Source organism: Salvelinus sp. IW2-2015, unplaced genomic scaffold, assembly GCF_002910315.2.
Source record: "Salvelinus sp. IW2-2015 unplaced genomic scaffold, ASM291031v2 Un_scaffold2090, whole genome shotgun sequence".
NCBI lineage: Eukaryota > Metazoa > Chordata > Actinopteri > Salmoniformes > Salmonidae > Salvelinus > Salvelinus sp. IW2-2015.
In genome coordinates this window covers 109,114-121,967 of record NW_019943429.1, presented here as the reverse complement: position 1 = coordinate 121,967, position 12,854 = coordinate 109,114, and the positions used below count along the sequence as shown (strand labels likewise).

Here is a 12,854-nt window from a genome sequence, read left to right as displayed (position 1 = left end):
GCTGAGAGCGCGATCCGGGTTTCTTTTCTCAGACCCAGCCTCCCAGCGACTTGAAGCGAGCACCAGGTTTTCTTTTCTCAGACCACAGCCCCAGGCGGAGAGCGACCAGGTTTCTTTTCCTCAGACCACGAGCTCTCCAGCGACTGATCGCGACCAGGTTCTTTTTCAGACCCAGCCTCCCAGCGCTGAGCGACCAGGTTTCTTTTCTCAGACCCAGCCTCCAGTGTTGACCTCAGTATTGTGTGTGTGTGTGTGTGTGTGTGTGTGTGCATTGAGGGATACAGTGCTGTGACTTCAGGACTACATTCTACTCTGGAAAAAGGTATTCCACAGCGTGTGGGTCTGCCTGAGGAAGGCAGAATGTCATCACGAAAATGGAAGTGACCTGTTATGTGGTTACACTGCAATATGACTAATTCTAGTCCCAATGGACTGTGCAGTGTGTGTGTATTTGTGATATGTTTGTGAGCATGTGTTCATGTGCGCATGTGTGTGTGGTTTGTGCATGTGTTTGTGTGTGTGTTTGTGTTGTGCATGCACCTGTTTAGTGTTCCCAGGACAGCTCCCTCCTGTCCATTGAGGGGACAGACAGATTCACCATCTCCCCTAATTCAATCCTGTCAAATGCGTGAGCGATAAACTGAAATTAGACAAAAACGTATTTGTCTTGAAATGCGTAGTGTCAAGTGACCTGATTTGACTTTCACTGTCCCCTCCTTTACACTCTCCTCCTGTTATTGGGTGTGTGTGTGTGTGTGCACGCACTGTGTACACGTTTGTGTGTGTGTGTGTCACATCTTCTTTGAAGTGGACTGGTCACTATGACATCACTGGAAACACATGTATAGCACTGGTATATAGAGTTGAAGTCGGAAGTATACATACGCTTAGGTTGGAGTAATTAAATCTCATTTTTCAACCCGCTCCACAAATGTGTCGTAACAAACTAATTTTTGGCAAGATCAGTTAGGACATCTACTTTGTGCATGACACAAGTCATTTTTCCAACAATTGTTTACAGACAGATTATTTACTTTATAACTCACTGTATTACAATTCCAGTGGGTCAGAAGTTTCACATACACTAAGTTGACTGTGCCTTTTAAACAGCTTGGAATATTCCAGAAAATGATGTCATAGCTTTAGAAGCTTCTGATAGACTAATTGACACCATTTGAGTCAATTGGAGGTGTACCTGTGGATGTATTTCAAGGCCTAGCCTTCAAACTCAGTGCTGACTTTTGCTTGACATCATGGGAAAAATCAAAAAGAAATCAGCCAAGACACTCAGAAAAAAATTGTAGACCTCCACAAGTCTGGTTCATCCTTAAGGGGAGACAAGTATTCGCAAAATTACCTGAAGTACCTGATGTTTCATCTGTACACACAATAGACACAACAATGCCCGACAGGCAGTGATGCACCGGTTAGCGATCGCACTCCGAGTTTGCAACTGTAGAACATTTGAGGATCTGAGGACGCATGCCAAATCTTTTCAGTCTCCTGAGGGGGAATAGGCTTTGTCTCTCAACCTGCTCCACTACAGCCCCATCTATGAGAATGGGGGTTGAAACATTAATAACATAATGCATAGTAAAATCACAACTACTGTGTGTCTGGTTCTGTACACCAACCAGCTGGCACATAACGTTCTGAGAACTATAAATGTTTCTTAGAGCTTGGTGAGAGCGTGGCTGTTCTATGGTTATTTTGCATACAACCTTCCCACAACATTCTGGGAATGGTGCAGGATAGTTTCTTGGCTTTGGAACATTCTCAGCACATTTAAGGAACTTAACAAATAAACATTATTTTCTTTGTATTTCATTACTTTAAGAGAACGTTCTGTAAAAGTTCAAAGATGTCCACAACATTTTTAAACATGGCTACATAAAGATTTAATAAAGATAATGTTCTAGGAATGTTCTCCAACTCGTTTGACATTGGGAATGTTCTCCAACTCGTTTGACATTGGGAATGTTCTCCAACTCGTTTGACATTGGGAATGTTCTCAAATAGTTCAGAGAATGTTAAGAAACAACATTCGTCTGTGGGAATTTCAGTATTTCAGCATGAATGTTTCTTCATAGTTCTATTTCAAGTCATGTTCTCAAATTCTGTTCTCAGAGCGTTAATGAAACRTTCCAGTAAAACTGTCAAGGAACCAGAGTAGAACATTCTCAGAACCTCCCTGCAACCTAAAAAACAAACGTTCCTAGTACAGGTGAAATGTTTAATTGTTTTCACAAAAAGTTTTTWWWWAAACATTCAGTTTTARCGGTCAGGAAACCTATAGCTTTGTTCTCACAACCAATGTGAAACCAAAAACATACATGCCCACAACATCCAAAGAATAAAATGTGATAGCTGGTTCTGCTCTATTTCACTTACATCCCTGTAAGAGACATCCACTGTGAAACACCTGTACATACAGGTCTGGTTTACTCAAGTGAAATYGGACATGGACCTCAGATCTGGCAATGATAACGTAACAACACACATGGTTAAACCACAACTACTGTGGGACTTGTACATGTTTTCCAGAAGAGCCCTGGAGGTGTATGTCTGTTTCCCAAATGGCATCCTTTTCCCTATAGTAAACTGCTTTTGACCAGAGCCCTATGGGCCCCTATGGACCCCTAGTACACTATAGGCTTGAATGTGTTGACAGTTGGAGATATTTGCTTTAGCTGCACTGAGAATTATAAAAGTATGAAAGCCAACAGTCCAATATTCAATGCTCTGTACATGCGTACAAGTTTGGTACTCCAATAGATCCTTAAATTGTTTTGTGCGTAAATGTATTTTGTTTTATATTATATATTTATTTTTTATTAAGAAATAGTGCACCTTGTGATACAGAAACGGTATGGCAGTTTGAGAGTATGACAATTTGGATACTGCCCAACCCTAGTGCACTATATAGGGAAAAGGGTGTCATTTGGGATGCAGACCATCTATCTTGAAACATGATCTCTGCCTGCTATAAGTGATCAAAGATTGTCCAGGGCTCCCACTCTCCACAGTGATAACAGTCATCTCTACCCCTCAACATAACCCTGCTATGAACCAGGCCCTGCACCCATAGCTCAGAGAGGGAAAGATTGAGAGGGAAAGAGTGACCAAGAAAGAGACCGTGAGGGAGAGAGAGAGAGAGAGCCAATAAAGCCCCTTGAATTGAATTGAATTGAATTGAGAGAGAGATGGGCAGGGAGAGAGAGAGATGGGCAAGGAGAGAGAGAGAGAGACAGAGAGACAGGCAGAGAGAGAGGGTGAGGGAGAGGGAGAGGGTGAGAGAGAGAGGGAGAGGGTGAGAGAAGGAGAGAGAGAGAGAAGGAGAGAGAGAGTGGGGGGAATGATAGAACAAAGGGGAGAGAAAGTGAGAGGGCAGCCAAGAGCCTGGGGTCTGAACCCATTCACCAGTCACCACATTGCCACTTTGTCCCTCTCTCTCGCAGTTTGATATCATCTGCTTCCCCTCTTCTGTCTATATTTCATCTCTCCATTCCCCTCTCTCTCTCTCTCCCTGCCTCTCTCTCTCTCTCTCCCTGCCTGCCTCTCTCTCTCTCTCTCTCCTGCCTGCCTCTCTCTCTCTCTCCCTGCCTGCCTCTCTCTCTCTCTCCCTGCCTGCCTCTCTCTCTCTCACACACACTGCTGTGAGAGAAGATGCATGATTTATGAGCTCTATTTTTACCAGTTACTGAGCAGAAGTGAGTGAGAAACGGCGACAAAGAGAGGGAGAGAGAGAGAGAGCGAGAGAGAGAGAAGTCGAGAGAAGTAGAGAGTGTTTGAAGTGAGGCCCTAGGGGATGGAGGAGGAGAGGAGAGTGGGGAGGCATCCATCACCCTGTGACCCCTCTCCTGTAAAGGAAGATGGGAAATAGGTTTTAGTGGTGAGACAGAAGTATGAGGGAACTGACAAATCTCTATGTAACATTCCAGAGGGAAAGAGCAATGGAACCGGGCCTGTCCCCTTATATGACACAATTATCTGGGCTGCGTCCCAAATGGCACTCTATTCCCGATATAGCATACTACTTTAGACCAGGGCCGTAAAATATGTTTGTTTGTCATGTGTCAGAAACTTGTATTGGCATTAGAAGAAACAATGGCAAGTAGGTTGGGGGGATTAAGTTCTAAGGGGTATGTGAGTTTTTGTCAGGTGTGCATGTGTTTATGTAAATTACCATGTGTATAATACCATGTTTAACAGGTGTGCATGTGTGTGTGTGTGTGTGTGTGTGTGTGTGTGTGTGTGTGTGTGTGTGTGTGTGTGTGTGTGTGTGTTGTGTGTGTGTGTGTGTGTGTGTGTGTGTGTGTGGTGTGTGTGTGTGTGGTGTGTGTGTGTGTGTGTGTGTGTGTGTGTGTGTGTGTGTGTTGTACAGGCAGTGCTCCCTCCCTAGTTGAGGATGCTGGCTGTTGGGTGCAGATAAAAGGGGATATTTCAGGGCTTTCTCTCACTCTAAGACAGCCCTTATCTCTTCCACCTCTCCTGTTGGCTGTGCTGGTCCAGCCATGAGTGATATTAATACCCACGCTAATGAGCCCCTTCCTTGAAGATACTGAAACAATTGGTAGGGAGGTGGAGGAGAGGAGATGGGGGAGGAGGAAGGGGGGGGGGTGCTGAATCATCGTCTCTATCCTGTGCCACAACTCCCTCTGGGGTTGTGTGGGGATTGTGGAACACACGAACAAAGAGTGAAATCAAGCTCCAATCACATTAATCATGGCCTGTGACAAGTGTGTAAAGCTGGAGGAGAAATCGTGTTCCAAATGACACGTTATTCCTATTTAGTGCACTACTTCTGACCAGGGTCCATAGGGCTCTGGTCAAAAGTAGTGCACAATAAAGGAAATAGGGCACCATTTGACATGCATAATTACACTGATGGAGATGGGGAGATGAGGCAGAGTGTGTCTGGCCAGGGAGTGTGTATGCAGGCTGGCTGTGTGTGTGTGTGTGTGTGTGTGTGTGTGGTGTGTGTGTGTGTGTTGTGTGTTGTGTGTGTGTGTGTGTGTGTGTGTGTGTGTGTGTGTGTGTGTGTGTGTGTGTGTGTGTGTGTGTGTGTGTGTGTGTGTGTGTGTGTGTGGTGTGTGTGTGTTAGGGCTGTGGCAGTCATGAAATATTGTCAGCCGGTCATTGTCAAGCAAATAACTGCCGGTCTCACGGTAATTGACCGTTAATTAACATAAACATATTTAGCATCTCCCGGTGTCACGCCCTGACCATAAAGAGCCCTCGGTTCTCTATGGTGTTTAGGTCAGAGCGTGACTAGGGGGGTGTTCTAGTCATTGATTTTCTATGTGGCTGGGTTGTATGGTTCCCAATTAGAGGCAGCTGGTAATCGTTGCCTCTAATTGGGGATCATTTTTAGGAAGCCCTTTCTCCCACCTGCTTTCTGGGATATTGTTTTGTTGAGTGCTGATGTGCTGTTCTTCACTTTCGTTATATCTTTATTGTTTTTGTTCAAGTTCCACGGTAATAAAGATGTGGAACCCAACACACGCTGGTCCGTCAATCATAACGACCGTGACACCCGGGTTCCAAGCACAGCCTACAAGCCACTGATGCAGARCTTTGGAATATCTACATTTTAAGAAGTCTAATAAATCCATGTAATATAGCCTACATCATAACAATACATCCATTATTTATTTTAGACAGGTCTAAAGAAACATGATATGAAAAGAATGTAGTCTATTTCAGTGGAACAGAATAGCCTACTCTGAGTGTAACGATGTACGCTGAGAGTCGGGAAGCAAGTTCAGGGAGTGAATACATTTAATTAATAAATGAACAAAACAAGAAACACAAAGCGCACCGACATGAAACTGGGGAAGAAACCAAAGGGAGTGACATATAAAGGGCAGGTAATCAAGGACGTGATGGAGTCCAGGTGAGTGTCATTAAGCGCGTAACGCTGGTGACAGGTGTGCACCCTAACGAGCAGCCTGGTGACCTAGAGACCTGAGAGGGAGCACACGTGACACTGAGTTGTCCATATGTTAGTCCCTGATCAGGCTATGCCATAGTTCATTTAGCGGACAAAATATGCTTAGAATTCTGTGGCATTATTTTGTAGTATGAAGAATACATTGAACAAAGCTGAATAAAATGCAAATACGATTTTCTCCAAAATATTTGAGGGAGTGTGCACATTCTCTATTGAGTGGTTAGCAAAGAAACAGGTACTCGTATTTCCTGTATGTAGAGTTATTTATGTAACTTTAGTTGTGATACTAATGTTGGGCTATATGTTTTGATTTGATTACATTCGAAGGCTGCGACTCTAATGATGATTTGAAAAAYGTTGCATGAAAGGCATGATCTCTGCTTTGTTTTTTTTACGCAGGCTGTACACTCTTCATCAGTTTCTCATRCGCAATTTGACAAGCACTTGATAATGCCTCGAATTTTGCGACTGCATGTCAACTGAACAATGGCATTTGTTCCTTTTGACAGCCTCCTAACCAATTGTGCTATTGTGTGTGTTTTCTCACGTACATAATGTTTCTGCCACTGTCTCTTATGACCGAAAAGAGCTTCTGGATATCAGGAGAGCGATTACTCACCTCGTACTGGAAAAAAAAAATCTTGAACGAGTCAGACACGAATGATTTACTTCAGACACCCGACAAGGCCCAAATCCCTGTCATTCGCATGAGAAAGAGATGGAGATATCGGGGACGTAGGTCGGGGTGCCTTGTAAGGGTCTGACGGAGAGTGGGTAATCTGCCCCTCTACCATCAGTCCTATTAGCTAACGTACAATCATTGGATAACAAAATAGACGAGCTACGATCACGAATATCCTACCAACGGGACATTAAAAACTGTAATATCTTATGTTTCACCGAAGAGGAGATGGACACTTTCCTGTGGTTCATTTCGATGTGCAGTCCAGGTAGGCTTATACTCCTGTTGTAATAGAAGAATGTGCTTAATATATCCATTTGGACAAAAACCAGAGATAGGAGCCTGATAGCAGACATGTTAGGATGGGGTACCCCGTCAGCACACTGAGGGGTGTGCCTCCAGTGGGGGTACCTACCCATCTGTCTGTTTGTCTGACTATCTGCCGCCTCCTGTCTGTCTGTTTGTCTGTCTGTCTGCCTGCCTGCCTGTCCTGCCTTTTGTCTGTCGTCGTCTGCCTGCCTGCCTGCCTGCCTGCCTGCGCCATCTGTCTGTTTGTCTGACTATGCTTGCCTGCTGCTGTCCCTGTCTTTTTGTCTGTCTGTCCTGCCCTGCCTGCCTGACCGCCTGTCCACCTGCCTGCCTGCCTGTCTGTCTGTGGTCCTTGTAGAGAGGCTGTATTGATTAATGCTGATGATGATGTCCTTTGGCTGATCAGGTGTGTCAGTGTGTGCGTGTGTGTGTGTAGGTGTGTGTGTGTACATTGTGTAAGTGTGTTCTACATTACCTTAAATTAAAATCCACTTCATGAGTGTGTGTATAAGTAAGTGTGTAATAACTTATGCTTGTCTGTATTGTATGAGTCTGTGTGCGTGTTGTCTTCCCGGTTCCCTGATAAAGCGTCCAAGCCCTGCTCCTGTGCTCTATCAGTATGCCAGCACCAGCATCATTGGGAGGCTGCGCACACACACACACACCACACACACACCACACACACACAACACACACACACACACACACACACACACACACACCACACACACACACACAACACACACAACACACACACACACACACACACACACACACACACACACACACACACAGCCAGTGAATTCACTTAAGGGAGCTAGTCACAATTAGCTGTTAACATTACAAGGCAGAATTAGCCCTGGCCGGATATCCCCCCGGGAAATTAAACTAGCTCTAAATCATTAAACCACAAGCTAAACATTAACAGACATTTGCATTTTATTGCAACCTGAAAAGAATGGCATGACTCCATTATCTCCCAGACACAAGAAAGAAGTTTCTTAGTTATTATTGTGTCGTCCTGCATTGGAAAAATGTGTGTTTATCCCCGGGAAGAAGCTAGAGAACGGGAAGTCCTCATCGGCTTTAATGCCGGCGCTTTGTGGAGGGTTGTGATTACAAAAATAAACAAACCAGAAACAGCACAGGCAGAGAAACAGTGACTGGTTTGTTATGCAAATCCCCTCTTTTATTTCTCCCCCAAAATAACAACAATAACAGACAAACACAAGGATAGAGGAGCTGAACTGGGGGTAACAATATGAAGACAACAACAGAGGAGCTGAACTGGGGGTAACATATGAGAGACAACAACAAGGAGCTGAACTGGGGTAACAATAGAGAGACAAACAACAGAGGAGCTGAACTGGTAACAATGAAAGACAAACAGAGAGATGAATAGGGGAGCAATATGAGAACAACAACAGAGGAAACTGAATAGGGGTAACACTATGAGAACAACAACAGAGGACTGAATAGGGTAACAATATGAGAGAACAACAACAGAGGAGCTGAATAGGGGGTACAATGAAGAGACACAACATGAGGACTGAATAGGGTAACAATAGAGAGACAACATACTACTAGATAATGATATATCATCAAGTGAGTGATACACTAGATAATGATATGATGATCAAGTGCGTGATGCTATAGATAATGATATGATGTATAATGCGATTGATATACTGAGATAATGAAAGAGTATCAATGGGAGTGAACTACTAGATAAAATCATGATTATCAAGGAGTTGTACTATAGATAATGATATGATGTATCAATGTGAGTTGATACTACTAGATAAGATAAATGTAATCAATGGGGGAGTTGCATACTACTAGATAAGAATGTGTATCAATGTGAGTGTGAATGCTACTAGATAATGATAAGACTGTAAATGCGGAGTTGATACTACTAGATAATGATAAGATGTATAATGGAGTTGATACTACTAGATAATATATATGTATCAATGTGAGTTGATACTACTAGATAATGATATGATGTCTCAATGTGAGATGAACTACTAAATGATATGATGTATCAATGTGAGTTGATGCTACTATTAATGATATGATGTACAAGTGAGTTGATGCTACAGATAATGATATGCATGTATCAATGTGAGTTGATACTACTAGATAATGATAAATGCATCAATGTGAGTTGATACTACTAGTAATGATATGATGTACAATGGAGTTATCCTACTAGATAATGATATGATGTATCAATCGAGTGATACTACTAGATAATGATATGATGTATCAATTGAGTTGTATGCTACTAGATAATGATATGATGTATCAATGTGAGTTGATGCTACTAGATAATGATATGATGTATCAATGTGAGTTGATACTACTAGATAATTGATAAGATGTCATCAATGTGAGTTTGATACTACTAGATAATGATATGATGTATCAATGTGAGTTGATGCTTACTAGATAATGATATGATGATCAATGTGAGTTGATGCTATACATAATGATATGATGTATCAATGTAGTTGATACTACTAGATAATGATATGATGTATCAATGTGAGTTGATACCTACTAGATAATGATAAGTGTATCAATGTGAGTTGATACTACAGAATAATGATATGATGTATCAATGTGAGTTGATACTACTAGATAATGAACGATGTATCAATGTGAGTTTATGCTACTAGATAATGATATGATGTATCAATGTAGTTGATGCTACTAGATATATGATTAGTATCAATGTGATTGATACTACTAGATAATGATATGATGTATCAATGTGAGTTGATACTACTAGATAATGATATGATGTATCAATGAGTTGATACTACTAGATAATGATATGATGTATCAATGTGAGTTGATGCTACTAGATAATGATATGATGTATCAATGTGAGTTGATACTACTAGATAATGATATGATGTATCAATGTGAGTTGATGCTACTAGATAATGATATGAATGTATCAATGTGAGTTGATGACTACTAGATAATGATATGATGTATCAATGTGAGTGATACTACTAGATAATGATATGATGTATCAATGTGAGTTGATGCTACTGATAATGATATGATGTATCAATGTGAGTTGATCTACTAGATAATGATATGATGTATCAATGTGAGTTGATGCTACTAGATAATGATATGATGTATCAATGTGAGTTGATCTACTAGATAATGATATGATGTATCAATGTGAGTTGATGCTAATAGATAATGATAAGATGTATCAATGTGGTGATATACTAGATAATGATAGATTACTATGTATAGTATGTCCAGTCTCTTATGGTTACCTCTCCCTCTGTCCTTGACACTCTCCCTTCATCCCTCCCTCCAGGTGACAGTACGTGTGGCCACGCCCCCCAGCGTGTGTCTCGCTCAGTGGCGCCCTTCCTGACCAGACCCCTGCTGCCCAGGCATCCCGCAACCCACAGCCTTTACCCTACGATCCTGAGGAGACCTTGGCTGGTCGCCGCAGGTAATGCTGGTTGAGAAGAGAGGATTGAAGGATGGGGAACAGACAGGGTTATGAAGTAGAGCAGAGTAGAAAGAGGAATATAGGAGGTTAGAGCATTTAACGATTAAGAAATATTAGGTCAAAGGTCAGATGAATGGGTCGGAGCTGGGGGAAGGTCTAAGGTCCAGATGAATGGGTAGGAGCTGGGGGAAGGTCTAAGGTCCAGATGAATGGGTAGGAGCTGGGGGAAGGTCTAAGGTCAGATGAATGGTAGGAGCTGGGGGAAAGGCTAAGGTCCAGATGAATGGGTAGGAGCTGGGGGAAGGCTAAGGTCAGATGAATGGGTAGGAGCTGGGGGAAAGGACTAAGGTCCAGATGAATGGGTAGGAGCTGGGGGAAAGGTCTAAGGTCCAGATGAATGGGTAGGAGCTGGTGAAAAGGTCTAAGGTCCAGATGAATGGGTAGGAGCTGGTGAAAGGTCTAAGGTCCAGATGAATGGGTAGGAGCTGGTGAAAGGTCTAAGGTCCAGATGAATGGGTAGGAGCTGGGAAAAGGTCTAAGGTCCAGATGAATGGTAGGAGCTGGGGAAAAGGACTAAGGTTCAGATGAATGGGTAGGAGCTGGGGAAAGGTCTCAGGTCCAGATGTTATTAGCAGATAGACTATAGACTGTAGACCATAGATTCTATAGACTATAGACAATATACTATAGACCATAGACCATAGACTATAACCATAGACTATAGACCATAGACTAAAGACCATAGACCACAGACCACAGAGCAGGTGAGTTTTAGTAGTCAGTATTGGAGTGGAGTAGGTGAGTTGTATTAGTCAGTACTGGAGTGGAGCAGGTGAGTTTTTAGTGTCAGTTTTGGAGTGAGCAGGTGAGTTGTATTAGTCAGTACTGGAGTGGAGCAGGTGAGTTGTATTAGTCAGTACTGGAGTGGGCGGAGTTTATAGTCAGTACTGGAGTGGAGCTGGTGAGGTGTAGTAGTCATTGTCTGAGTGGAGCAGGTAATTCTAGTAGTCAGTATTGAGTGGAACAGGTGAGGTGTAGTAGTCAGTGATTGGAGTGGAGCAGGTGATGTAGTGTAGTGATGGTGGAGCAGTGAGTTGTAGTGTCAGTGGATTGGAGTGAGCAGGTGAGTTGTATGGTCAGTGATGGAGTGGAGGCAGGTGAGTTATAGAAGTCAGTGTTGGAGTGGTGCAGGTGAGTTATAGAAGTCAGTGTTGGAGTGGTGCAGGTGAGTTGTAGAAGTCAGTGTTGGAGTGGAGCAGGTGAGTTGTAGTGGTCAGTGTTGGAGTAGAGTAGATTAGTTGTAGTAGTCAGTGTTGGAGTGGTGCAGGTGAGTTATAGAAGTCAGTGTTGGAGTGGAGCAGGTGAGTTTTAGTGGTCAGTTGGAGTGGAGCAGGTGAGTTATAGAAGTCAGTGTTGGATGGAGCAGGTGAGTTATAGAGTCAGTGTTGGAGTGTGCAGGTGAGTTGAGAAGTCAGTGTTGGAGTGGGCAGGTGAGTTGTAGTCAGTGTTGGAGGTGAGCAGGTGAGTTGTAGTGGTCAGTGTTGGAGTAGAGTAGATTAGTTGTAGTAGTCAGTGTTGGAGTGGAGCAGGTGAGATGTGGTTGTGTGTGTGTGTGTGTGTGTGTGTGTGTGTGTGTGTGTGTGTGTGTGTGTGTGTGTGTGTGTGTGTGTGTGTGTGTGGTGTGTGGTGTGGTGTGTGTGTGTGTGTGTGTGTGTGTGTGTGTGTGTGTGTGTGTCTCTGTCTCTATGTTCTGTGTCTGTGTCTGTGTGTGTCTTGCTATGTGTGTATCTGTGCACACGTGTGGCACCCTGTTTGCTGTGTTTGCTGCTAGCCTACTTTACTATGAGAGTGACAGTGAGCCTCCCTCCACTCTAGTGCATTATACACTCACTTTCCAGGAACAGGCTTAAATGAACAGAGTACTGATTCTCAGCAGGCCGATGGCTTTAGCAGAGTGGCCAGATTAATATCTTTTAGGCACACAAACCCTCACCTGCATTGCAAACGGCACCCTACTCCGTTTATAGTGCACTACCATTCACTTTATAGTGCACTACTTTTGAGCAGAAGTAGTGCTTTATAAAGGAAATAGGGTTCCATTTGGGACACAATCACTCTCTACAGCTGAATATCTCCCTCTCTCTCTATGTCTCCTCAGAGATCTCCTTCACTGTCCCCACCATTAGACTCTTTAATTTCCTCCTTCATTCTATATCTCTTCCTCTCTGTCTCTCGCTCCATCTCATATAATGATGTTAATTTGCCGGTTTATCTATGTTCCCCTCTCTCTTCCGCTCTCTCTCTCTCTCCTCTCTCCCTCTCTCTCTCTCTCCTCTCTCTCTTCTCTCCTTCTCTCTCTCTCTCTCTCTCTCTCTCTCTCTTCTTCTCCTCTCCTCTTGCTCTCTCTCACTCTCTCTCTTTCA

At 43.2% G+C, this 12,854-nt stretch overlaps 1 protein-coding gene across 1 annotated transcript in view; it reads left to right on the top strand.

Moving 5' to 3' along the window:
* LOC112072924 (glypican-3-like) overlaps positions 1-12,854 on the top strand; it is a gene marked incomplete at its 3' end in the record, with an annotated part of 124,166 nt that overhangs the window by 7,040 nt on the left and 104,272 nt on the right. The window contains 2 exon segments of the mRNA XM_070439979.1: positions 10,291-10,341; positions 10,344-10,431. Coding sequence (XP_070296080.1) covers positions 10,291-10,341; positions 10,344-10,431 — 139 coding nt within the window.